The 27,853-nt window shown below is 43.5% G+C and overlaps 1 protein-coding gene across 9 annotated transcripts in view; it reads right to left on the bottom strand.

Annotated features, from left to right (window-relative positions):
- Nucleotides 1–27,853, bottom strand: part of eml1 (EMAP like 1) — a 310,966-nt gene that overhangs the window by 136,210 nt on the left and 146,903 nt on the right. For 3 of the 9 annotated variants that reach the window (XM_086003009.1, XM_086003004.1, XM_086003001.1), the window contains exon 1: nucleotides 12,477–13,035. The exons of 2 other annotated variants lie outside the window; for them this stretch is intronic. In XM_086003009.1, coding sequence (XP_085859135.1) covers nucleotides 12,477–12,606 — 130 coding nt within the window. In that variant the 5' untranslated portion in view covers nucleotides 12,607–13,035. Of the gene's footprint in view, nucleotides 1–12,476; nucleotides 13,037–15,008; nucleotides 15,509–27,853 lie in introns of those variants that run through there. 4 more of the 9 variants (XM_086003008.1, XM_086003005.1, XM_086003006.1 and 1 more) reach the window with 3 other exon arrangements.

The raw sequence follows: 27,853 nt of genomic DNA on the forward strand, positions 1-27,853 counted from the left end.
TTTCTATCATGTAGCATGAGTATGTAGAAGGAAAGGCACTCGAATGGCCAGCCACCATGAGTAATACAATTCATATTCCACTGACTAGCGAATGTAGATGAAACCTGATCTGACATGCATTACCTTCAGTTAAATCTATATTTATCCCTTTGCTTATTTTGCACCTTTATCACAGTAGGAAGAACCACAAACATGACCTGGTTGTAAGGTACATGACAGAAACTGAAAATAAAATGTCACAAGTAAAGCATCTATACTCCTCCTGCTCACTACATCACACAAAGAACAGATTTGTGGATTCATTATGATTTTCATTTTACAGTGAAATCTAGAGAGGTGTAATCCTCGTACAAATTCCTGACAACTTTGTGATACATTCAAAATTGTTAATAAATCCTCGTTCTGGTTCTTTTTAATGAGGGAAGGAGAAGGACGGAGCTCTCTTCATTTTGCCATCCTTCCCCCGGGTAGGGCTCTTCTTCTACAAATGCCACCACTCACTCTGAAACTAACCCCCCTACACTAGCTGTAGCTGCAGTCTGGACACATATAATGTCGTTAGTGTCTTATACAAGTTTAGCTGTGCTGGGTTAACATGGGACTAGTATTGTGAGCTGGTGGTGTATCACAAGTATGATGAAGTATACAAAATCAATTAGTGTAACTAAACAATCAGTGTGTCGCTGCTTCTGACTGGCATAGCATTGGAAGCAATGCAGACTGGTACAACTCTTGTCATTAATAATGGCTTTATATGAGGCTTCAGTGAACTAATTTGATTTGTTTCCTCTAGTAAAATTGGTTAAGCTGGTTTACACAAATTAGATGCATTCAAGGAGCTTGTGGGAGAAGCTAGAAGGAACTTATAAACACACATACCTACACATGAGTCAGCTGATGACCTCTGGAAGCAAGCGGATGATTCATACCCCAATACAAAATTGGCACTGAGTTCCTCTTAGTCCAGACTTGACGCTAAACATGTCCAACCAATGCAGAGCAGCAATCTACCAAGCTGATAGGATGTTGAACTACACAGAGCCCAAACTATAGAATATAAGTCAGGGGATCAAACTGTGCAGTGCTCTGGTCAGGTCACACCTTGAATACTGCATGCAGTACTGGTCACAGAGAAACAAGAGACATTCACATGCTGGAGGCAGTGCAGAAACTAGCCATAAGGCTAATCTGCAGTGTCAGGCCGGAGTTATGAGGAGAGACTGGATAGACTTAGGTTTTTCAGCCTGGAAAGAAGGCATCTGTGAGGTGATCATATAGAGGTATATAAAATTGTTAAGGGTATAGAAAAAGTTAACCCGGAATATTACTTTAAATAAAACTGCTGGAGTAGAACTAGGAGACAAATGTTCAAACTTGTCAAGCCATTTAATACTGATATCAGGAAATTCTTCTTCACTCTAACAGTTGAATAAGCTTCCAGTTAGAGTAGTGGAGGCAAAAATCCTGGAATCATTTAAGAAACAATGGATGCTACAATGGGAGGGACAGTAGGACCTCCCTGGATGGATGATTTAAGATAGACTGAATGGCCTTCCTCATCTGTAATTATCGTGTGATCTTGTGATTGGGCTGGCTTCATCTGATATACCTAGGGGTACATCAAGCCTCCAGCTATCAGCTTTCTGTCTGCCAGAATAGACACAAGTATTGCACAAGGCTGGAGAGAGAAAGGAGACTGCAAGCTTTAACAAGAAGTTAGGCTGAGCCTGAGCCACAATGAATCAAAGAGTGAGAAAGAAGTGTGCACTTTGCATTAGAATGGGAAAAGGAAGTAGGTAGAACTGCACACTTTATTATATCATAGCCACTCTGCAACGAATCTGCCCATATCAGATACAATAAGATAGTAAAGCTCGACTCTGGACACATCTGCGCTCTGCATTGCAATGCACTTAACAAGTGTGACAGGATGTTAGGAGATTTATTGTGTGCAAATGAATAAACTATTTGTGCTCATGACCATTACTTCCAATCCTACCATTCATTTGCACCTCGATTTAACCGGTTGCTGTTCTGTAAATTACATTGAGGGTTACCAGGTTACACAGGGAAAAGAAAGAAAGACGAGCAGATGAAATAGGTTTCTTCAGTATTGCAGCAGGTTGTTTAGTTTTCAAAAAAGGTACTGCTTCGTTAAAGAGCAGGCGCCTCAGGTCTAACATTTCACAAAGAGCTGGGACTGAAGCCACAAAACAAATCAAGTAGTCTTACATACTAGGTAAGAAAGCAAGTGTGGCCGACAGCTAATGGCAGGTGAATCGCTACAGGTAGAAAACTGAGGAGTCAGGAGTGACGTGAGGCATCTTCTACTCACTTCTCCAACTCTTTGACAGCACTCTGAGGAAGGCTTATTTAAACTCTAAATCTAAGAGCACTCACTATATCCTCCCCATTATTACAAGAGTATACTTGGTATACAAACTAAGAACCAGTTTAATGAGATGAACGCAATGTGAAATTTAAACACATTAGTAAATTGCCCACAGTGTTATCCACAGTCAATTGATGAATGCAAGGGTTTTTTATATGTAAGATGGCAACAAGTTGGGAGGCGTCAAAATCTCACTGCACAGCGTCACCTACTGGCAAGAATCTGCAACTATGTTGTTACGTGCAACTGTTTACATACAGGATTTACATTCTTAATGTTCACAGAGGAAGTTTCAACCTTATGTTTGACATAAAGCAGGACTGAAAACTGTGACAAGAAGAAGTTTAACAGGGAATGTGCACATAACAAGATTTTTACTAATATATAGATTAGTTGATTGCCTCTTTTAGTACTAGGATTACACTTTTAACAGCACTTGACATCAAATTGAAAACAACCTGTACACAAAATAACTTTAACTATAATTAAAACTACATGCATGAAATAAACATGCATATCTCACAGTGACAGATGCAACAAAATGTTAGAAGGAGCTTACCGAGTCTAACCACTTTTTCCTAGGAACTCATATCCTGCTTAGGCCTCAATAAACACTATACTGGTCTGTGCTTCCTGTGGGACTTAATATTTATACCACAACGATTCCAGTATATAGGTATATAAGAACATAAGAACATAAGAAATAGGAGCTGGAGTCGACCATTTGGCCCTTTGAGCCTGCTCCACCATTCAACAAGATCATGGCTGATCAACAACCTTAACTCCACCTTTCCGCACTATCCCCATATCCCTTAATTCCCTTTGTTGCCAAAAATTTATCGATCTCTGTCTTAAATATACTCAACGACTGAGCATCCACAGCTCTCTGAGGTAGAGAATTCCAAAGATTCACAACCCTTTGAGTGAAGAAATTTCTCCTCATCTCAATCCTAAATGGCCTACCCCTTATTCTGAGACTGTGACCCTGTATTCTAGATTCCCCAGCCAGGGGAAACATTTTCCCAGCATTAACCCTGTCAAGCCCCTTAAGAATTTTATATGTTTCAATTAGATCAGCTCTCATTCTTCTAAACTCTAGGGAATATAGACCTAGTCTACTCAATCTCTCTTAAGAGGGCAATCCCCTCATCCCAGGAACCAGTCTAGTGAACCTTCGCTGCACTCCCTCTAAGGCAAGTATGTCTTTCCTTTGGTAAGGAGACCAGAACTGTACACAGTGCTCCAGATGTGGCCTCATCAATGCCCTGTATAATTGTAATAAGACTTCTTTACTCATATACTCTAATCCCTTTGTAACAAAAGCTGACATACCATTTGCTTTCCTAAATGCTTGCTGTACCTGCATGTTAACTTTCTGTGATTCATGTACAAGGACACCCAGGTCCCTCTGAGTGCAAACATTTCCCAGTCTCTCACCATTCAAAAAGTATTATGCTTTTTGTTTTTCCTACCAAAGTGGATAACTTCACACTTTCCCACATTGTATTCCATTTGCCATGTTCTTGCCCACTCAGTCAACCTGTCTATATCTCTCTGCAGGCTCTTTGTGTCCACCTCACAGCTTACTTTCCCACCTAACTTTGTATCATCAGCAAACTTGAATACATTACACTCAGTCCTGTCATCTAAGTCATTAATATAAATTGTAAATCGCTGAGGCCCAAACACTGATCCTTGTATATATGTATGTATCTACGTTTGCATAAACAAGAATAAGTACTTTAAGAAATAATGTGATAGATTTTTCATTCGGCAGCTGTTAAAACCCACTGCCTGTCAGTCGCATATTTACAGCAAAGGTATTCTTCACTGCTGGAGGTAAAAAGTGGATGGGTATTTAAATCATTCCCCACTAGTGGTAGCTTTGTACTTTGTATGCAAAAGTTTAAATGTGGATTCGACAATCATTTACTGAGGAATGGGAAAAAGACTTGCATTTCTATAGTACCGGTCACATTCTCAGTATGTCCAAACCACCTTATAACTAATGAATTACTTTTTGAAATGAAGTTGCCGTTGCTTTACAAGTGAACATGTGCACATAGCAAGGTCCCACAAAAAGCAATGATTATTGATGGTGATCTAAAACCAGAAAATGCTGGAAACACTCAGTAGGTCAGGCAGCATCGGAGGAGAGAGAAACAGAGCTAACGTTTCAGGTCGATGACCCTTCATCAGAACCGGAAAAGGTTAGAGATGGAACAGGTTTTAAGCAAGCACAGAGGCAGAGAAAGGGAGGAGGTGAGGAAGGCAGGAGGGATTAAATGACAAAAGGAACGATGGTGCAAGGAAAAAGGAGATGTTAATGGGACAAGTAAAGAAACAAAAGACGGGTCTGGAGGAGGTGTAAATGGGAATATCGGGATCATCAGCAGCAGCTGTCGCCGGAAAAAATGGGGGCCAAGGTTATGATCTGAAATTGTTGAACTCAGTGTTGAGTCCGGAAGGCTGTAAAGTGCCTAAAAGAAAGATGAGGTGCTGTTCCTCGAGCTTCATTGGAACAGTGTAGGAGGCTGAGGACAGAGAGGTCAGAGTGGGAGTGGTCCAGAGAATTAAAATGACAGGTGACCAGAAACTCAGGGTCACAGTTTGATGTCTCATTTGAAAGACAACTCCTCTGACATAACAGCACTCTTTCATTACTGCATTATCAGCCTTAAATATGTGTACAAGTCCTGGAGCAGGACTTGAACACCAAACTTTCTGACTCCGAGGCAACAGTGCTTCTACTGAGCCAACTTGGCATTCACATGTGAGGCCATAGGGTGCTCTGGATTGGCCATTAGCATCCAAGCAACAATTCTCCAGGGCTACCTGTGCAGTGGCGACCAACAGAGTTAATCTTATGAGACATGTGTCATTATTATGGTTGCTTCCAGCTGCATAATGTTATTCCACAAAATCTATACCAAAGAAAACATGATGGAGTCCTAGTAACTGAGTGCAAACATGAAATATTCGTTTCCAACCACCAAAAGGTTAAGCACACAGCTCAGTTCCTGTTCACCGAGAACAGGACTATAGCTGTGCTTCATTGACAATGGACCATTTTCATAAAAATAATCTCAGACATGCAGTGGACAAGGTATCTTCCCACTAACCCTGACAAACAGCAATGGGTAGGTAAGCTCTGGTCAACCCTGCCATGCCCCCCGGTTAGAGCAATCTCTCGTTAACCCTCAAGCTGCTGTTTAACAAAATACTGAAAATTGGATGTAAACATGGGTAGCCCAACACAGCAGAATCGCAACTCACGAAGCCACTGGTTGCTCGGCTGCATGTTTGCAGCCCCGGTGGGCCTGGTCTTACCTGTGCTGTCATGGGAAAGGCTGAGCTGAGGCCAGGTGCACCCCATGAGCATGGAGGAGGCAGGGGGAGAAATCTTTAGAAAAAAAGTGATCTGGGCTGTTGCCATTAATTTACTAATTATTAATTTTAAAGCGGTATTGTGGCGAGCCCCGGGAGAAGGTCATAGTTGACCTGGGTGCGGTGTGTGTGTGGGGAAAAAGAAAAGCAGTCTCATCTTCCTCCAAAAAAAAAAGCGGCTGCCCAGCAATAAAACTGCTTCACCTCAATTATCATATTCCGGCCATTACTGGCAGCTCAGACACCAGCCGGGAAATGGTTTACAGGCAGTCCCAGTTTTCAGTATCTAAAGGTGTTAGTTGTACCAAGTAGGGCATCAAAGAAGCTCTCAAGCAAAAATGTTTGTTAAGTACTATTGAATCAAGGCGGTGCCCCTTTAAATTACTGCATAGCTTGGCACAGTAAAAACCGCAACTCAAGGAAAAAACCTAGAATTAACTTCATACACAGGACCGTTCATTATGATTCTCTATACTGAGCCTGGACTGGTTCCAACAAATGATCCAGTTGTGGTCTGCGATCACTACTGGACTTGTTTGGTAGCACTGTTCCCCTACTAGGGCCCTGCAGCGCACCTTACTAGGTTAACAATCCGCATTCAACATGTGCCAACAGTGAGAATGCCATTGTGGTATTTTGACATGTGCAGGCTGGTGCTCCTTTCTACGGAGCTCCCCGACAGCAGTAATTAATCACTTCCGTGTTGGAAAACTGCTCCAGTTGCATCATATCTTTAGCTCACATTCTTCAGTGTGGCAATCTAGACATGATTCCAAAACCAGCTTGCAAGCAGTATTCATGGATTTCAATACCAAGGGGATCACTGTTTCTTGATTCAGCAATTTGCTTTGGAAAACCTCAGATTGGTCTTTGGAAACCCAGAAGTCAGACCCCATTGCCAGAAGGATTGGATATACACTGCAGGTCACTATTAGAGTATTGGTGCACATACACGGAGGAGTACAGGTGATGGGCGAGGTGCAGGTCTCCCAAATTTGGCCGCGCTCCCAAGTGTGAACAATCCAACCTGCAGAGAATCAACAGCATTGCAGACCATCAACTAAATGCCTAGAGCCAGTCCTGCACATTTGCAATCCTCTAACGCTGTGGTCTCTGTCAGACTCCAGTGCCCAGCACCCACCAGTAAAGGTGATATTGGGGAAAGCAATGTACCGAGCTCAATCTCAAGGGCGGAACAAAAAATATTGGTAATGTTAAAGCATCACAGCTGGCACCAGACCATAAGGAGTTAAATACACAGCTGCTATTAGACCATCAGGAATTGGATACCTGGTTGTCACTACATTGCAAGGAATTGGATACACAACTGCCATTAGACTGTCAGGGATTGGATCACAGTCGCCATTGGACTGTCAGGAAATGGATAGGTAGCCACCACTAGACTGTCAGGGACCCGATACATAGCAGCCGTTAGGCTAGGGTGTCCAATCCCTGACAGTCTAACAGATTGACATATGACAGTGCGAGCCTGAATATGCCCAATACCTTCTCATCTCAGAGGCTTAGCAGGATGAGACCTGGTTTATGATAAATGTAAGAAGTCACACAACACCAGGTTATAGTCCAACAGCTTTATTTGAAATCACAAGCTTTCGGAGCGCTGCTCCTTCTTCAGGTGAAGGAGTCACCTGACGAAGGAGCAGCGCTCCGAAAGCTTGTGATTTCAAATAAAGCTGTTGGACTATAACCTGGTGTTGTGTGACTTCTTACATTTGTCCACCCCAGTCCAACTCCGGCATCTCCACACCATGGTTTATGATAGAAGAAGAGACCTTTAAGGATCAGACATACAGTATATAATGAAAGATCAGTCACACAGTCATTACTGGACTGCAGGGATCACACTCGCATTCACTATTACATTGCCACTTATCAGACAAGCAGTGTGGCAAATTACAAGTACTCATTTAGCTTCCTCAAGTTGCTGGTCATTGTGTGAGCACAGGCCTGGAGTCCGCTCCTGCTGAGGATGTGGCTCTAGCTATGTACACAAAAACAGACAGTTTGTTTTTCTTAAAAAGCAGTAATAAAACTATATGCACTTGCCTTTAAAAAACAGACACAGAGCAGTACTTTGATAGCCAGCCCCAATTATCCTATTGCACCATGTCTACAGTGAATCAGGAGGATTTTACACTAAAGCTGATGGATGTTCACTATACAGCAAATCTGATTGGCAAGAGCCCGCTTTAGTTGTACCACAACATCTTCCAACTGAATATCAGGAAGAACAAAGCTACTGTTTTGGACCTCACCATTAACCCTTCCACTTCACCACTGACTGCAACCATCCCCTCCTCAGCCACTTTCTCGGAATGAACCATGTTAGCTGACACTGTTAATGGTTCTCTCTCCTCAGGTACTGTACCCCTCTCCCCCAAATCTGCTGTCATCACCCCGCTCCTCAAAAAACAACCCTTGACCCCTCCGTCTTTGCAAACTACCGCCCCATCTCCAACCTCCCTTTCCTCTCTAAAGTCCTTGAACGTGTTGTCGCCTCCCAAATCCATGTCCACCTTTCCTGAAACTCCATGTTTGAATCCCTCCAATCTGGGTTCCGCCCCTGCTACAGTACCGAAACGGTCCATTGGTGGCCGTGCCTTCAGCTGCCTAGGCCCTAAGCTCTGGAATTCCCTCCCTAAACATCTCCACCTCTCTACCTCTCGTTCCTCCTTTAAGACGCTCCTTAAGACCTACCTCTTTGATCAAGCTTTTGGTCAGCTGCCCTAATTTCTCCTTATGTGGCTTGGTGTCAATTTTTTTTTGTCTTATAACACTCATGTGTAGCACCTTGGGATGTTTTACTATGTTAAAGGCGCTATATAAATACAAGTTGTTGTTGTTGAACCAAACCTTGGCATCCTGTTCAACCCAGAGCTGAGGTTTAAATCCCATGCCCTATGTATCACCAAGACCAGCTCTTTCTCTCTGCGCAACATTGCCCACTTCCATTCCTACCTCAATCCTCTGCTGCTGAACCCTTTATCCATGCTTATTTGACATCTAGACTCAAATATTCCAATGCCTTCCTTTCTGGTATACTCCACTCTCTGCAAACTCCAACTTGTCCAAAATGCAGCTGCCTGTTTCCTGTCCTGTACTAATTCCCACTTGCCCATCACCCCCATCCTTGCTGATCTAAAATAGTTCCCTCTCTCCCAGTGTATTAAACTCCTCATCTTATTCTTCAAATCCCTCCATGGCCTTGCTCACCCCAGACACTTTGATCCGCTGGCCTTTTGTACATCTCCCCTTCCTTTGCCTCACAATTGGTGGCAAGGTTTTCCACCTGGGCACCAGTCCTTGAAACTCCCACCGTAAACCTAAATCCCTTCGCCTTCTTCCTTTGAAAGTCTCTTCAAAACTCATCTTTGTGACAAGTCATCTCCTAATCTCTTCCTCTATGGTTTGGTGTCCATTACCCTATCTATTTCTAATTGTGAAGAACATTGGGACATTTTCTTTTTAAATGTGCTGGATAAATTTGTTTGTTGGTGGTGGTGCTGCTGAAAGAAGTTAGGCATCCAAAGTGTTACAAGTCTGTATGCTCATAGTAAATATATCTGAAGCTCGCTCAGCGTTTAAAGGACTATGGACCTCACAGCAAACTATTTACTCCATGTCAATTAGTGTTTTCAGTAAAACCTCACACTAACAGAATCCAGCATGGACTGCTTGCACATTGCTTTCAACCAAGATAGTTACTTTGACACGGGCAACAGGTCGACGTATCCACTGCATGTAAATAGAGCAAGAGGTTACATTGTAGTCTGGCTCTGCCACGGTACAACTCTACAACTGGAAAGTGCGTGGCTTTGTGTTTCCTTCTGTTTAATACACTTACTGGATGACACTGTGTGGCCCACACGCTGATGCTGTAATGAATGTTGGGATCTGCAATGTCTAACGAATGCAAAGAATGACTCCATCTGAAGTCTCATCAAAGTAAATGGATTCATTTGCCTCTTTTTTGTGTAGCATGTCGCTCGCTCATTCTTTAAAAACCAAACATTCTGACCTAAACTCTGAGGCATTTATTCCACACAATTCCATGGCAACGTGGAGACAGCAGAAGAGCCATCTGGATTCTGAGCAGTTTCGTTTCAGTTTTTGTAATAGAGCCAAGAACTGAATTATTAAAACTCACACAGTCTTCTACATAAAAATCTGACTAAAACACTGCTCTCAGGAGTTGCTCTCTTTCACTGTTGTGTGTAATAATTGTCATAATGTAATTGTAACACCCCCCCCCCCCCACCCCTGCCACACACACACACGCACAACAGTGAGGTAGTTTACATTCCCTGGAGCTGCTCATCTGATCCTTCATGTGTAAAAAGAAACGGCAAATCAACTAAACAAAAACACTCTCCTGATTTCTGAACACTGGGCCAGGTCTGAAAACAAATCCACGTTTATACCACCCAACCAATAAATCAGATCTTGAAGTATGGAAGCACTGTAGCAGCCAGTTACATACTTAATTTAAAAATGAATCACCCAGTTATTCTTTTCATTCCCTGCTTCTGATACTGTGGTACTTTTGTATTTTTTTTCACCATCTGATGTAACTAATTACCTTGAATCCACTATTCCTAAATATTGTGATATAAGTCTGCAACGGCCTGAATGGAAACTATCTGCTAAATTTCAACCCTGTGTGACATAAGCAACAAGCCAGAACAGCTTTTCTTTTCTGTCCATTCATCATTATCAATGGGCCTTCTTCAGACTTCTATTAACACACCTCATGATCACCACTGAGATGGCAACATGTCTGCAAATTGCAAACCAGATGCCCTAACGACCCCCACATTTAGTGCTCAGATGTCCTTCTTGCACAGCTGGGGATCAGAACAGTGCACGTCTTCCCCCCCACCTCCACCCCCACCCCGGCCCGCTCCCCCTCCACCTTCCCCCACCCCCCACCTCCACCCCCTCCCCCGGCCCGCTCCCCCTCCCCCTCCCCCCACCCCTCACTCCCCTCCCCCCACCCCTCACTCCACCCCCCTGTGATTGTCAGCCTGACATTTGGGAATTGATATCTTGGCATCTCCCCTATGGCCAGCACCTAATCAAGCCGGGAGTGTACCATGGGAAGAATATATATGAGCCATATAATTACAAGGTAGACTAATCATATGGTTGGCTTTACTTAACTCATTTACTACTCAAAGTGATGTTAGGGGTGATACTAATTGCAGTCCGCTCACTGCACTCTAACTGTGTTGAAATCAAGTATCGTTACACTGTCTCCTACGTAAACTCATTCTTTCATAGCATCCCAAAACCCCAAAATTCTTTACCTCCTTCAGTTTTCCCTTCCTCTTACAATCAACAGGCTTTTAAAACCCACACTTGGCATCACCCAGTCACTACTTTCTGATTTACTTAGCCTTCTCTGTCTCTTTCTTTATCTTTGGTATTGTCCTGGAATATGGCCTGTGGTGCTTTACCGAGATTTTTCAATCAAAAATTAACTGGTCCCAGTAAACCACCAGATGACGCCTGTACTGCAGTCGTACCGAGTGGATTTGGGCTGTACAGCACAAGGCCAGTGTGTTGTTACTTATAACTTACATCTCCAAAGGACCTGCTGAAAATTTGCCTCTGTACCTCAAATCAGCTTTGTTTTGTAAGACAACGTTACTTTGCTTCAATAAACGTGAAGTGAAATAAATAAAACTACAGCAAATGTGTTGGCACACACACAACTCTGCTCTATGTGGTTACATTGCTGCCAGCACCAACAGTGATCGGGGTTGATTTTAACTAGCCAAAATTGGCATTAGTGGGGCAGTTTAAAGGCTTCTAAATGAGGTCGCTAGACTTATCATTCCGTCAACCTTGACAGTCCACCCACTGCAACTTTCACAGGGGCCGATCGCTGGTCGTCCGAGCGCCTGCCTGGTTCAGGCATTCGGCCCTTTTAATATGTAAATGGGGGTCCTATGACATACACAGGAACCTGATTGCCATTTTAGGATAAAATTGGTCGGAGCATGCGCCATGTTTCATTGGCGTTAGAGTGGAGATTGTTGTTACAGAATGCACTCTACAACAGCAACTTGAATTTAGTAAAACGTCCCAAGGCACACGACAAGGGAAGTCCCATCACTGAAACTTCCTTGAATAAAAGCACTATGTTTACTATTACACTATGATTTGAGTGGAACACACAATTTGAATATCCAAATGCTTACTCTCTGCTCTATCAGAACCAGCCTTGACATAAACAACATTCACGCTGATCAACATCCAATTAATTTCACTTTGTGGCACCTCTGTTCAGTTTGTATTTAGAAAAGGTTACAATAACACAATGTAATCAGCAACAACATTGCAAGCAAAATCAATTCCCAATTTGCAAATCTGTAAAGGTTGCATTCGTACACAGCAGTAATTTGTTCCAGAACTATTATCTGACACTATAATGGGCTGAATAAAATGAATCTAAGTTATGGAATAGCCCAGGAACTTTCCAATTTTAAGCACAAAATGATTTAAAGCTGAAAGTGGCCTAGCTGAGATCAGTTTCATAATTTTTGTTTGCTTTCTTTAATCATATCTTTAAAGGGAATCCCCGACCTTTAAACACTCCCTAACCCAGGTCTAAATTCCCCTCTTACTAGATTTGTCTCGATAAAGACTAACAGCGAAAGCTAAGATCATTTACCGGTGCAGAACTGAAGCAGCGACGAGGTGTCGTAGAGGCTGCTGTAGCCAGAAAACCCGTCCTCCATGGTGAACCTGTTCCCTCCAGTCTCTCCGTTACTAGTTTGTCTGCTACAGGAGATGTCCCCCATTCACGATCCAGTTTTCCGGGGTCTCCCTGCCAGTGTCAGTTACCATAGCAACCCATTCAATCAGATTCTTTCCTGTGTCCACAGCCTTTCTTTTTATGCGCAGCGTGTTTCCCTCTGTATCTTCTTTACTCTGCTGCGTGTTCAGACCAAAACCCAGAGATTTCACAAGAAAGCAGCTCAGAGTCCTGGAGCAAAAAGCTGACGGTTTCAGACAGCGAGCGAGAGGGAGAAGGACTGCCAAACTGTGTCTCTGGTTCCTGCCTGACGGTAATCTTAGACCAGTAAAAACAGGACTAGCATCCTTTCAAAATACAGCCACTTAATCCTGGCCAATACCCTTGCAGCATCCGGCCAGCTGATGTGGAGGGCTGCTAAACTAGGCGTGAAATGGAATTGAGCAAAGACTAGGGAGGAAGTTGTAAGAGGGAATCTACAGGAATCTCTCTGCCTCATTCAGCTCAGCAGACAACATATGATCAAGCAGCCATTTCCATCAGATAATCTGCATGGAACGTGTCACAGCAGCAGGCACTACCAGCTGATAGCATTCTAAGCAAACAGGAAAACTACCATACGGAAAAGCTAGCGCAGGCAACGATGAATGGAGATGGCTTCATATTGTGAATGAGCTTTTCATTAAAGATTGCTGCGATCATTCTGGGAAAAGCAACGCTGTTTGTAATTTATGTAGAAACTGGATTCAGTCTCAGCTGAATGAAAACTAAAAATCTTGCAATAAGGCAAGGACTTTTATTCTAAAATACTCCCCGAAGTACTTCCATTCATTCAGCAGCAGGCCCTGCAATTTATTATAAGACACTGCCTGGGGAATATTTGGGGTTTGGCTCCTGTGATAGGGTTTTTCTCAAGACATAAAGAAGTTAATTAAGTTTAGTTGCAGCTCATAATTGTTAAAAGCAAGGGGAAGGCACATTTTAACTGATTTTACATTCTAATTCCCAAGCCACTTCCTGCAAATTGTCTCTGTCCTATTGCTTTTAGTTTTATCCTTTTTTAAAAACGCAGCTTTGTACTTAGTAGGCTAAGCAGTTCCAATACTTGGCAAAGCCATATGAGAGTTAATGCTCGAGATTACTTCCTTCGAGGCCCATAGCTTCAGCAACAGTAAAGCAGCCTAGTACCGCATATTTAGTACGCACACATTCTCTATTTGTTATGTTGGCAGATCTGGCATAGAGATTTAAGTTAACCCACAATCATCTTATCACCTAGATTTCCTTTTGGAGAATTTAACTTTAATTTCTGTTACTCCCGGCAGGCTTTTGAAAGACTTATTTAAAAAAAAGAAATGATTATAATGTCAATGCTTTTTTTTCCAAAGGAGCCATAGTAATAATCAGGCTTAATTTTGATGGAATTGGTTTGTTTTGCTGGGGTATTTTGAATGATTCAGAAGTAAAGATCTAACTTTGTTATTTCAGACTGGCACGAGGTCTAAACTGCTGCACAGCTGATAGGATTGTTGGGACCCCCTTCAAGAAGGGTCATGTCCCCACATGTTTGTACAAATAAATTATTTACTGCTTCAAGTTTAGCAGAGATTCCACTTGTGTGGTCTGCACTTGATAAATATTTTACAGTGAATTACACAGTTAAATGCTCAGTTTACACATTTCTTATAATCAATCTGGGGATATCATTTCCCCTTGTGCACCGTTTTTGCGCACAGAGAAACTTAAATATGGTGCAAAACTTGCATTGTAAGATAAAGTGGGCATGTCAGCTTGGTTAAGTGCAAGTATCTAGGCACTGAATGTCAGCTGTGTTGAACCTCGTATATGTTGTGTCCTCTCTGCTGCAGATCATGTCTAACTCCATCGGGTGTTTTAAGCTGTCTGTTTCTCCTAAAGGCTGCTTTCTTTTCCTGCACTGTGGACTAGGCCATCCATAAAATTTCACTTTGGCCTTGCACGTTTGAATTTGAATGGCCCTTAGGTGCTTCGGTGTGAGGGGGAGGGTTGCTAAGAAAATCTAGGGACCTTAAAGCTTCTAAAAGAAGCTCTGCTGAACTAAAAAATCTACCAAATCTTGCAAAGTTTAAAATAAATATAAAACTTTGCCGGATTTCAAGCGTCTTTCACCGGACTCCAACTGTAACTCCACTGGCTGATGAAATAGTGCACAAAATAGTGCAAGAAACAGCAATCCCCAAATCATGAGGCAGAATGAAAAAAAGTGTGGTGGGAAACAAGCTACAATTACACTTAACAAACAAATGTTCACGGAGTGTAAAAGTTTTCAAAAAATATTTAATTTTACCTGGTTGATTTGATATCAACAGGCATAATATCAACAATCAGAGGATACTGTCGAACTGAAATAAATTTGCAATGTTATCTGATGCTCCTCATGCTGCTTGCAAACCAGAAACTAATACATACCAAAACTGCGGTGCCACATGGTGTTAACATCACTTCTCTTCTTTGGCACATAAGGAAAGACTTGCATGTATATAGCACCTTTCACAACCTCAGGATGTCGCAAAGCACTTTGCAGACAATGAAGTACTTTTGAAGTGTAGTCACTATTATAATGTAAGAAAGCTGCTTATGTGTGTGTTAGCACGGATCAAATTTTGTCCTTACTGTTAGCAGGTAATTAGACCTGTGGTGTAGGTCAGATGCCTCAGTGGTTGTGTTTGCCAACAGTTCCACCTGCAGTTTGAATGCCCAGGGCAGTCTCAGAATACTTGCCCTCACTCATTCACATGCCAGGCCGCATGTGGGTTGTGAACAATACAGTTGGCAAAACATCTTTGAGCACCTAAAGATGTTGTCGTGGCAACAGTCTTTGCGTGATGCACACTGCACCTACTCTGTTGGTAACTCAATCACTCAATGAGCATCTGAAATTAAACTGGAATACTGGCCCGACATGTTTGTGACATCATGTAGAAAAATGGCTTTTTATCACTAAAAGGGCAACTAGAAACAAACAGGCTTCAAGCCTGTCTCCATTTTTTCTTGTGGAATTTTGCATAATTATTATATTAATTATATTATATATTTATTATATTATGATAGTGTACAATGTGTGGAATTTCCCCATTCATAGTCAATGGAAGGGAAGTTAACAATATAAATCCAGAGGGGGTAGAGAGAGTTAAGAAAACAGAAAGAACAGAGAGAGCAAGAGAGAGAGAAATGGAAACTTTGTGAGGATCAGTTGATGAAATACTGCTGCATGTTTAAAATACATTAACCTGAAACATGCTTCAGAATATGTTACAAACCCATGTGAATGCTGCAGTGACCAAGTGACCCTTGTATTTTATGATGGCTCTAACACAGAGATGCTGTAACTCTCACTACGGGTGGAACAGTGCCTGTAGATCTGGCTGAAGACAATCTAGGCTGACACCAGTGCAGTACTGAGGGAGAGCTACATTGTAGGAGGTGCCATCTTCAAACGAAACTTTGAACCGAAGCTGCACCTGTCTGCTCAGCTGGACATAAAAGATCCCATGGCACTACTCGAAGAAGAGCAAGGAATTCTCTTGATATCTGGTCAACTTTTTCCCTGAATCAACATCACCAAATACAGATTAACTGGTCATTTATCTCATTTTCTGTTTGTAGGATCTTGCTGTGCGCGAACATCATTTGACTACATAACAACAGTGACCACACTTCAAAATTAATTCATTAGCTGTGAAGCATTAGCGGCACTGTATAAATGAAACCTTGTTTCTTTCTCTTACAAATGAAGAAACAGGATTTATATTGAAGAAAACCTGAGTAATTTTAAATTCATCGCAAAAGTAGTCCCCCAGAGAAGTAGTTCCCCCAGAGGGGTATGGATTTAGGATATTCTACTGTCCTACTTTAAACTGTCAAACTGAGCCGTGCTGGAAGGTCCCAAGTTTGATGCCAGTCTGTGCTGAGTTAGCTGATCTCACGGGCAGTAGAAGGGGCATTGTGATTGGCATTACCATCAACAAGTTAAAAACTGGCCACAATTCCCAGTCCAAATCTCTATCTACTATTCCCAGCTGGAAGTATGCATGTGTGGACATTGAATGATACAGGATACTGCTCAGATTTGTTGCCCCCGAAGGTACAATGACCTGTCAGTACTGGTTCTCCATGCTCACACTTGGGCAAGGAACCATCAAAGGCGATCTGGCATCTGTTGAATTGTGTCCGAGCATGGATTCAATGCCTTCAGGGGAGCCAGAGGGGAGGGGAGCAGAGAGGAAAAAATCAGAGGGAAAAAGAGAGTTAAACTGAAAACCTGACATATTGTTAACAATTCCAGCACAAGGATTACCTCAGGTGTTCCAAAATGGTATCCCTAATACAAAGAAGTAAAAATGTATTCTACGGAATCACATTACTAGACATTAAAAAGCTATGGGTGCTATTTTTCTCCTCATGGCCTGTACCGTTAGCTCACATGGGAATTGTACAGACAAGAGGACAATCTTTCAGAAACAGGATGTAAAAAACAATAGAGCAGTTGATAGAAGGAAATCCAGTTTACGCTACAGATGTACACCATTGCATCCTGCTGACCCACACCAATCTAATTTTACACAGTAGCATTTATTTGCTGATGGACAGAATCATAGCCTGCTCATATCCACTTTTAAAGGCTTTCTTTAAATTTACAATTTGTTTATTCTGCCCTGAGCGCCACTTTTTCACGTTCAGAACATTGCCCGCTCATGCTCCCAACTCTTTCTCATCATTGCTGAAATGCTAATACGAACATACAAACATACGAATTAGGAGCAGGAGTAGACCACTCGGCCCTTCGAGCCTGCGCCGCCATTCAATAAGATCATGGCTGATCTGATTACTCCACATTCCCGCCTACCCCCGATAACTTTTCACCCCCTTGCTTACCAAGAATCTATCTACCTCGGCCTTAAAAATATTCAAAGACTCTGCTTCCACCGCCCTCTGAGGAAGAGAGTTCCAAAGGCACACGACCCTCTGTGAGAAAAAATGTCTCCTCATCTCTGTCTTAAATGGGCGACCCCTTATTTTTAAACCGTGACCCCTAGTTCTAGATTCTTCCACAAGAGGAAACATTCTCTCCACATCCACCCTGTCAAGACCCCTCAGGATCTTATATGTTTCAATCAAGTCACCTCTTACTCTTCTAAACTCCAGCGGATACAAGCCTAGCCTGTCCAACCTTTCCTCATAAGACAACCCGCCCATTCCAGGTATTAGTCTAGTAAACCTTCTCTGAGCTGCTTCCAACGCATTTACATCCTTCCTTAAATAAGGAGACCAATACTGTACACAGTACTCCAGGTGTGGTCTCACCAATGCCCTGTATAACTGAAGCATAACCTCCCTACTTTTGTGTTCAATTCCCCTCGCAATAAACGATAACATTCTATTAGCTTTCCTAATTACTTGCTGTACCTGCATAGTAACCTTTTGTGATTCATGCACTAGGACACCCAGATCCCTCTGCATCTCAAAGCTCTGCGATCTCTCACCATTTAGATAATATGCTTCTTTTTTTATTCTTCCTGCCAAAATGGACAACTTCACATTTTCCCACATTATACTCCATTTGCCAGATCTTTGCCCACTCACTTAACCTGTCTATATCCCTTTGTAGCCTCCTTATGTCCACTTCACAATTTACTTTCCTACCTATCTTTGTGTCATCAGCAAATTTAGCAACCATACCTTCAGTCCCTTCATCCAAGTCATTTATATAAATTGTAAAAAGTTGAGGCCCCAGCACTGATCCCTGTGGCACACCAATCGTTACATCTTGCCAATCAGAAAATGACCCATTTATGCCAACTCTCTGTTTCCTGTTAGCTAGCCAATCTCCTATCCATGCCAATATGTTACCCCCTACACCATGAGCTTTTATTTTCCACAATAACCTTTGAGGTGGCACCTTATCAAATGCCTTCTGGAAATCTAAGTACAGTACATCCACCGGTTCCCCTTTATCCACAGCACATGTTACTTCCCCAAAGAACTCCAATAAATTGGTTAAACATGATTTCCCTTGCACAAAACCATGTTGACTCTGCCTGATTACTTTGAACTTTTCTAAATGCCCTGCTATAACGTCTTTAATAATAGCTTCTAACATCTTCCCTATGACAGATGTTAAGCTAACTGGCCTGTAGTTTCCTACTTTCTGTCTCCCTCCCTTTTTGAATAAAGGAGTTACATTCACTATTTTCCAATCTGATGGAACCTTCCCCGAATCTAGGGAATTTTGGAAAATTAAAACCAACGCATCAACTATCTCACTAGCCACTTCTTTTAAGACCCTAGGATGAAGTCCATCAGGACCCGGGGACTTGTCAGCCCGCAGCTCCAACAATTTGCTCAGTACCACTTCCCTGGTGATTATAATTTTCTTGAGTTCCTCCCTCCATTCCATTTCCTGATTTACAGCTATTTCTGGGATGTTACTTGTATCCTCTATAGTGAAGACCAATGCAAAATATCTGTTCAATTCAACTGCCATCTCCTTATTTTCCATTATTAATTCCCCAGACTCACTTTCTATCGGACCAATGCTCACTTTGTTAATTCTTTTGTTTTTTAAATATCTATAGAAACTCTTACTATCTGTATTTATATTTCTAGCTAGCTTTCTCTCGTACTCTGATTTTTCTCTCCTTATTAATCTTTTAGTCATTCTTTGCTGTTTTTTATATTCTGTCCAATCTTCTGACCTGCCACCCATCTTTGTGCAATTATATGCTTTTTCTTTAAGTTTAATACTTTCTTTAACTTTTTTAGTTAACCACGGATGGTGGGTCCTCCCGTTAGAATTTTTCTTTCTTGTTGGAATACGCACCTTCATTACCTCCACGCTTCACAGATTAAGCTACTGAAGGGCCCCGATATTTATGGAGAGGCTGAAAACGGGCGAAGAACCCAACAAGGCCAGAGACGCGGAGGTCCTGCCAATCTTAACGGCAGAACCTCATTAACAGCTTGTAGCTCCGCCTCCTGCCCAGCAGCCGGCCAAATGAATAGCCTGGCCGGCAAGCGGGAGGAACCACCAGGAACAGGAGGCCGCAGCCGGGGACCCTGCAGCAGGGCAATCCCTGGCAATTGGGGGGAGAGGGGGGTGGAAAGGCCTGCGATTGGGAGGGCTGGAGGGAGACTGGAGATTGGGGCTGGTTGAAGTGGAAGACTGACGATGAAAGGCTTCCTTGAGGGGACTGGAGGAATCACTCCTGCTCCTCCTGGCCCACAAGGAGTGCTGAAAGAGGCACTTAACTTGGGGAGCCGGCAGCTCCCGCCTCCATTTCACTGCTGAGTTACCCAAGCCCCTCTCCATGGCGGGACACTCAGATGCCCAACATCCTCTTCATAAAAATGGCAGCCAGTGCGTGCACATTGGGTTGGGGTCACGTTCTGCACATTTCACTTTATAACCCATCCCCACCCTCTCCCACCCATTGTGAGGGGATAATGTAGAGGCCAAGAACTCTGCAGCCTGTGCCTTCATCCATACAAAGTCTTTCACTCACATCATGAAGCTCCTTGCCAAAATCCATAAGTGTAGTGTATGTACCTTTAAGAGGAACTATGTTTTTGAAGCCCCTGTATACTGTAGTACCAGTAGTGACCACTCGGGTATATAAACCTGTATAGCGTCTTGTGTAGTTAGTTCACCTCCAGACTTTGTTCAGTAAACACTTGTTAAATCAACTCCTGCATTCCGTGTCTCCATTAACACACGGATCTAACAATAAGGGCATGTGCTTAGCAAATTAATTTCAAATTCTTGCCCTCACCTTCAAATTCCTCCATGGCCTCACCCCGTTCTGCGCAATCTTCTCCAGCATATTTATCCGAATTTTCACCCTCCATCCCACTGACCCCAGATTACTGCTTCTTTCACATTTCCTTTGCTCCAGTATTGGTGACCAATCATTCCCCACACCCAGCTCTCTAGAATTCTCGACCAAAACCACTTCACATGTTAACGCATTCCCTGCCCTCAAAAAAAGGTACTAAACCCATCCCTTTGACTATGCGGGGAGTTTTTTGGGGGAGGGTCAGCGGGCGTGTTCGGTGGCAGGTCGGATGGGAATTTTTTTTTCACAGCGAGTCGGGAACCCACAGTCAACCCGTTGCCATGCGACTTTCCCAGATGTCAGGTCTGTTAGCGCTGAACAGACCTGACACGCAGCGGCGGAGAAGGCAATTCAGGTCATTATGACCTGGTTAACAGCCCATTAAAAAGTATTTTGCGCTTACCGTACCATTTTACGAGGTTGCCCATGGGGTCCACGCTGCTCAGGGATCACGTCAGGTAAGGAGGTCGGGCGTTGTATGACCATGGGTCCATCTTGACAGCTGCACATGTGCTATAAAAGCTCCCATCTCACAGCTGTTCACTTTCCAAGTTCAGAAGCTGTTGCTTACTGCATTTGGAAGACAGATCGAGCTTTATGCAGGTTGCAAGTGTTTGGAGCAAACTCTCTATCCAGTGTCACCTCATTGGAACAACCTCTCACACCATTGACAGATCGCTTCTGTCATCTCAATTTCACCTGCCATCTATTACATCAGTATCGGTGCCCTTGAAACTATCTCACCTTGGTCCTCAGAATCTCACCAAGATCAGCCCCAGCACCAGCATCACCAGGCACACCAGCAGCACCAACAACAACACCAACCTTCCCCACAATCACCTGATGCTACACAGTACAGAGGGTATCAGCACCCGACCACATTGCTGCCTGGGACGCCAGGGATGGCCTCACCATGACCAGATTTACTTCACTTGACACTGTACATCCCGGCTGCCACACAATGCGCCAGGTTGGCACCACCCCACACCAACACCATAAAGCATCCCTACAATGCCCAAGCCATTCCCTTCACACTCATCACCATTGCGGGGGGTACCGTTATGTCTCACCATTCACTGCAACTCACTAAACCACTTCCAAAGGTGCACACAGACCTGTCCAAGAACGCAAAGTGTTGAAAATATAGGTTTCAATGTTTGACAGCACATTAACAGAAACTTTACATGAACATTGGCTAAAACACCCAAGTGCCTAGCCGTGTGTGTTATTAGTTGGTATGATTGGACTAGGATGAGGGTGAGTGTGAGGGGTGGATAGTGAGATGGAGAAGTGATAATGTAGATAGAGAGGGATGGGTGGAGGAGCAAGGTAACTTGGTGTGTGTAAGGATGTGCAGGAGTAGGGTAGGGAAGGCAGAGTGATGGGGATGTGATGAGAGGCACAGCAGGATGAGGTTGAGTGTGGCTTTGCAGTAACATTTCGTGATCTACTGAGATCATTGAAAGGTTTGCACCACTGCAGCCTGGTCCTCTTTACATCCCTGCTTGTGCCTTCCTGTGCAATGTGCAATGTGCTGCGTTGGTCTCCTGGGGAGGTATCTTCCGCCTATGGGAAGGGAAGAGAATCTCCCTGCATGCTGTGACTCCCTCCATAAGCATATGGAGGGAGTCATGGAAGAGCCTGGGTGCAGCCATGCACCTCTGTGCAGTGCTTGTCAGTGTTTACAGCACCTCAATGCTGTAGAACACTGACAGCACAAATGTCAAAGTAAATTTGCGCATGGTCCCTTTAAGGAAACCGGCTGATGACGCGTCATCAAATGACGTCATCAGACCCGCTTCCTTTTAATTGGCCGGCAAACGTACTGGGCGGGCTTAACAAGCCCAATCAACGTACAATCATTTTACACAGCGGACTGCAGCCAGCCGCGAAGTCGGGACCCACCACCGATGTTGCGGCCTATGATTTGATTTTCCTCTCCCCAAATTCTTCCTTTCTTCTGCTTGGTGTTCATTTTTCCACCTTGCAAAGCACTTTGAGGCGTTCCTTTATTTAAGGATTCTGGTTAAAGTGATCGACTTACACAGGTCCCAAAATTATGACCAAATCTGAAGGCATCGATCCCATGATGCCTTGCAGGGAAACTGTGAAACCAAAAGCCAACACTTTGAGCAGACATGGCTCAGATATGTGGAGAACCTGTGAGCAGTGCTGTGGAACAGCTCAACAACCTTATTCCCATCGTTGACAACTCCAGGGTCTGTTACTCAAACATTCTCCTGAGTTCCATCTTGTATAAATTTCAGCGTGCCTAAAACTCCACCACCAATATCCTATCCCACATGAAGTCATGTTCTCTTAACATTTTTGTTCTAGCAGCTTCCATCAGATCTTGATTCCCCAATACATTAAGTTTAAAATTGTTTACTTCATTTACAACTCCCTTCTTGGTCTCACCCCATCCTAATCTACAACCTCCTCCAGCCCTATGTGCCAGTGGCATTCTCCACTCTTCCACCTCAGTCTGCCTTTGTATCCTCACCCCTTTCTGCTTCAACTTTAGAACATAAGAACATAGGAACAGGAGTGGGCCATTCAGCCCCTTGAGCCTGTTCCGCCATTCAATTAAATCATGGCTGATCGGTGACCTAACTCCATATACCCGCATTTGGCCCATATCATAGAAACATAGAAACATAGAAGATAGGAGCAGGAGTAGGCCATTCGGCCCCTCGAGCCTGCTCCGCCATTCAATGAGATCATGGCTGATCATCCAAACTCAGTACCCTGTCCCTGCCTTCTCCCCATATCCCTTGATCCCTTTAGCCTTAAGAAATATATCTAACTGCTTCTTGAATATATTTAATGAATTGCCCTCAACTGCCTTCTGTGGTAGAGAATTCCACAGGTTCACCACTCTCTGGGTGAAGAAATTCCTCCTTATCTCTGTCCTAAATGGCTTACCCCTTATCCTTAGACTGTGACCCCTGGTTCTGGACTCCCCGACCATCGGGAACATCCTTCCTGCATCTAGTGTGTCTAGTCCTGTTAGAATTTTATGTTTCAATGAGATCCCCTCTCATTCTTCTAAACTTCAGCGAGTATAAGCCCAATCGACCCAATCTCTCCCCATATCCCTTAATACCTTTGTTTAACAGAAAGCTATCAATCTCTGATTTAAAATTAACAATTAATCTAGCTCAATTGCCGTTTGCGGAAGAGAGTTCCAAACTTCTACCACCCTTTGTGTGTACAAGTATTTCCTAATTTCACTTCTGAAAGGTCTTGCTCCAATTTTTAGACTATGCCCCCTAGTTCTAGAATCCTCAACTAGTGGAAATAGTTTCTCTCTATCTACCCTATCTGTTCCCCTTAATATCTTGAAAACTTCGATTAGATCACCACTTAACCTTCTAAATTCTAGGGAATACAACCCTAATTGGTGTAATGTCTCCTCGTAACTTAACCCTTGAAGTCCAGGTATCATTCTGGTAAACCTACGCTGCACCCCCTACAAGGCCAATATATCCTTCCTAAGGTGTGATGCCCAGAACTGCTCACAGTACTCCAGGTGTGGTCTAACCAGGGTTTTGTATAGCTGCAGCATAACTTCTACCCCCTTGTACTCTAGTCCTCTAGATATAAAGGCCAGCATTCCATTAGCCTTTTTGATTATTTTCTGTACCTGTTCATGACATTTTAATGATCTATGTACCTGGATCCCCAAGTCTCTTTGGACCTCCACTGTTTTTAGTCTTTCACCATTTGGAAAGTACCCTGTTCTATCCTTTTTATGTCCAAAGTGGATGACCTCACATTTGCCTACATTGAAATCCATTTGCCACAGTTTTGCCCATTCACTTAATCTGTCGATATCTCTTTGGAATTTTATGCTTCCATCTACACAGCCTACAATGCCGCCTATCTTTGTGTCATCGGCAAATTTGGGTATGTGACTTTCTATGCCATCATCTAAGTCATTAATAAATACTGTGACTAGTTGAGCCCCCAACACAGATCCCTGTGGGACACCACTAGTCACATCCTGCCAATTTGAGTACCTACCAATTTGAATATTATCCCTACTGCCTGTCTCCTGCCGCTCAGCCAATTTCCTAACCAGTTCAATAATTTGCCCTCAATTCTGTGGGCTTCTACCTTAGTTAACAGTCTTGTGATCAAAATAATAACTTCCGGGAAGTTATGTCATCACTTCCTGTGAACTGTGAACTATGAACTATGAACTGTGTACATACCTCACTTCCTGTCATGTGTCACTTCCTGTTGGACTGGTATAAATACTGGTCTGTTCAGTATTGTAAGAGGCTTCTACCAGAGGCATGGTAAAGACCTCTCTTGTATATAGTGTGTTTATAAGTTACTTAAAGCTTACTTTAAAGTTACTTGATGGTAAGCCTCCTTTTTCTTACATCAATTTAAGTAACTTAGTATTTACACTCACGAATACTAGACCTTCGGACAAACTCGGAATTAAGGATCCAGGGAACCACCCATCATGGAGAAAATCCTTAGACCTATTCGTCTGGACTTGGACCCGAATGCACCAGCAGCTGGCAGGGTATGGAAGCATTGGTACCGTACTTTTGAGAATTTTCTGGATGAATGTGAAGTGGATGCTCCTGCTAGATTGAAGATACTTATCAATTATGTGACCCCAAAAGTGTTCGAATATGTTGATGAATGGGATAATTACGATGAGGTGATTCGGGCACTTAAGAAACTGTATGCCAAGACCCCAAATGAGGTCTATGCTAGACATCTACTGGCCACAGCCCGACAAGGGCCAGGGGAATCAATTGACGAATTCCTGCAAGAACTTCGCAGGCTCAGCGTAGATTGTAACTTTCAGGCAGCCTCAGCTGAGCTGTACCGCCAAGAAATGATTCGTGATGCTTTCATCTGCGGGATTGCCTCTCCATTTATACGCCAGCGTCTACTAGAAAGTAAAACACTTGAGCTACAAAAAGCTTTTGACCTAGCTTGTTCACTGGATTTGGCAAAGAGAAATGCAGACCTCTATCAGCTGCCCAGATCTCGATCTGCTGCTGTAGCTGCAACCGGACAATTCAAGCGGTCTCAGGTGAACCCTATCATGGGGGAATCTAATTCTGATAATTCTGATGAAGAAGAGGAGGACGACCCCACTTTAGCAGCCTCTTGGCAATCTAGGAAGGAATGCTTCTTTTGTGGAGATGCTTTTCACCCTAGGAAAACCTGCACTGCTCGCAATGCAATCTGCAGTTATTGCGGGAAAAAAGGACACTTTGCTAAAGTTTGCCTATCAAGGGCCTCTACGAGGGCCAATCCAGCTAAGGCCTACCGAACTGCCCCAATTAGGGCCTATCAAGATGCTCCAGCTAGGACCTATCAAGCTTCCTCTCGAGCTCTCTCCCGAAGAAGCACACCGAGAGTTTTAGCCACTCTCTGTGCAACGACACCAATTACAGCTGCTTGCCCACAGAACCTGTCTCATGCTGCCACAAAAATTTCAATTAAAGGGCATACCTTAGATGCCTTAATTGACTCAGGAAGTACTGATAGTTTCATTAAGGAACAGATTGTTGCGAAATTGAAACTACATGTCTTCCCATCGGACCAGGCAATTGCGATGGCCCAGTCATCACTTAATACCAGAATCTCCGGCTTTTGTGTTGTTGATATGACACTTCATGGTCGTATGTATCCCTCCACCCGACTTTCGGTGCTCAAGGACTTATGTAGTGATCTCCTCTTAGGACTGGACTTCCAAAAACAGCATAAGAAACTCACCATTGAGTTTGGTGGATCCAAACCCGGACTTACTATTTCTAATATACCGTCTAAATTACCATTTTGTGCATTATCAGCAGCTTCACTTGATGAACCCTCATTATTTGCCAGTATTCCGCCTCAATGCCAACCGATAATAACGAAATCGCGGCGCTTTAATCAGGAAGACCAATCTTTTATTGCGGCTGAAATCTCTCGACTTCTAGCAGAGGATATCATTGAACCATGTTCGTCGCCCTGGCGGGCTCAAGTCGTCATTGTCAAGAACCCTCTAAAACCTCACAAACAGCGACTATGCATCGATTATTCGCAAACCATCAATCAATATACCGACTTGGACGCCTACCCATTGCCACGCATTGATGATATGGTTAATAAACTGGCCGAATACAAAGTGTTCTCAACTTACGATTTAAAAAGTGCCTATCATCAGTTACCCTTGAAGGTCTCAGATAAGCAGTACACAGCCTTTGAGGCTAATGGACGGCTGTACCAATTTCGTCGCCTCCCATTCGGGGTTACTAATGGAGTGGCTGTCTTTCAACGGGCAATGGATGGCCTGGTTAAGCAGGAAAACCTAAGGGACACTTTTCCCTATCTTGATAACATTACCATTGCAGGTCACGATCAACAGGAACACGACTCCAACCTCCAAAAATTTCGGGATGCCCTCCATCGCCGTAATTTGACCCTGAATGAATCCAAATCTGTTGAGTCGCAACCGACCATCAACATCCTTGGCTACTGCGTAGGCAATGGTATCATTAAGCCAGACCCAGAAAGACTTCGCCCGCTCCATGAGCTCCCGTCACCTAAGAATCCGGCTTCTTTACGTCGGGCTCTCGGTCTGTTTGCATACTACGCTAAATGGATTCCTCATTTTTCGGACAAAATCCAACCCTTGCTGCATGCTAGATCATTTCCACTGGGAACAGCGGCTGTTGCAGCCTTTAACCTTCTCAAAAAACAGTTGGAGAAAGCGGCTCTTCACTCCATTGATGAGAATCTCCCTTTCGTGGTTGAATGTGATGCCTCGGAGGTGGCGATCTCGGCTACTCTGAATCAGGAAGGTCGTCCTGTAGCATTTATGTCCAGGACCTTACAAGGTGCCGAGCTACATTATCCTCCGGTTGAGAAAGAAGCCACAGCCATCATAGAGGCAGTACGGAAGTGGAACCATTTTCTAGCTCGCCAGCACTTTACATTGATCACGGACCAACGATCAGTCGCCTTCATGCTCGATAATCGAAAACGAACCAAAATTAAGAATAATAAAATACAACTTTGGAGGATGGAACTGGCCTCTTTTGGTTATACCATTCTCTATCGGCCTGGCAAGGAGAATGTGGCCCCGGACACCCTCACACGGGCATTCTGCTCCACTATGTCATCCTCCACCCTCATGGATGTCCACAATGGTTTGTGCCATCCTGGCGTTACGCGCATGCTACATTTCGTACGATCACGGAATCTCCCTTTTTCCACTGGAGATGTAAAGAAAATATGCTCAGAATGCCGGCTTTGTGCGGAATTAAAACCTCAGTTCTTCCGCCCCTCAGATGGTATACTCATACATGCAACCCAACCGATGCAATGACTTAGCATCGATTTTAAGGGCCCAGTGCCCTCTTCAACTCGGAACACATATTTGCTCGCCATGATCGACGAATA

The sequence above is a fragment of the Somniosus microcephalus genome, chromosome 12, assembly GCF_052327205.1.
Source record: "Somniosus microcephalus isolate GS21.2 chromosome 12, FLI_Smic_1.0, whole genome shotgun sequence".
Taxonomy (NCBI): domain Eukaryota; kingdom Metazoa; phylum Chordata; class Chondrichthyes; order Squaliformes; family Somniosidae; genus Somniosus; species Somniosus microcephalus.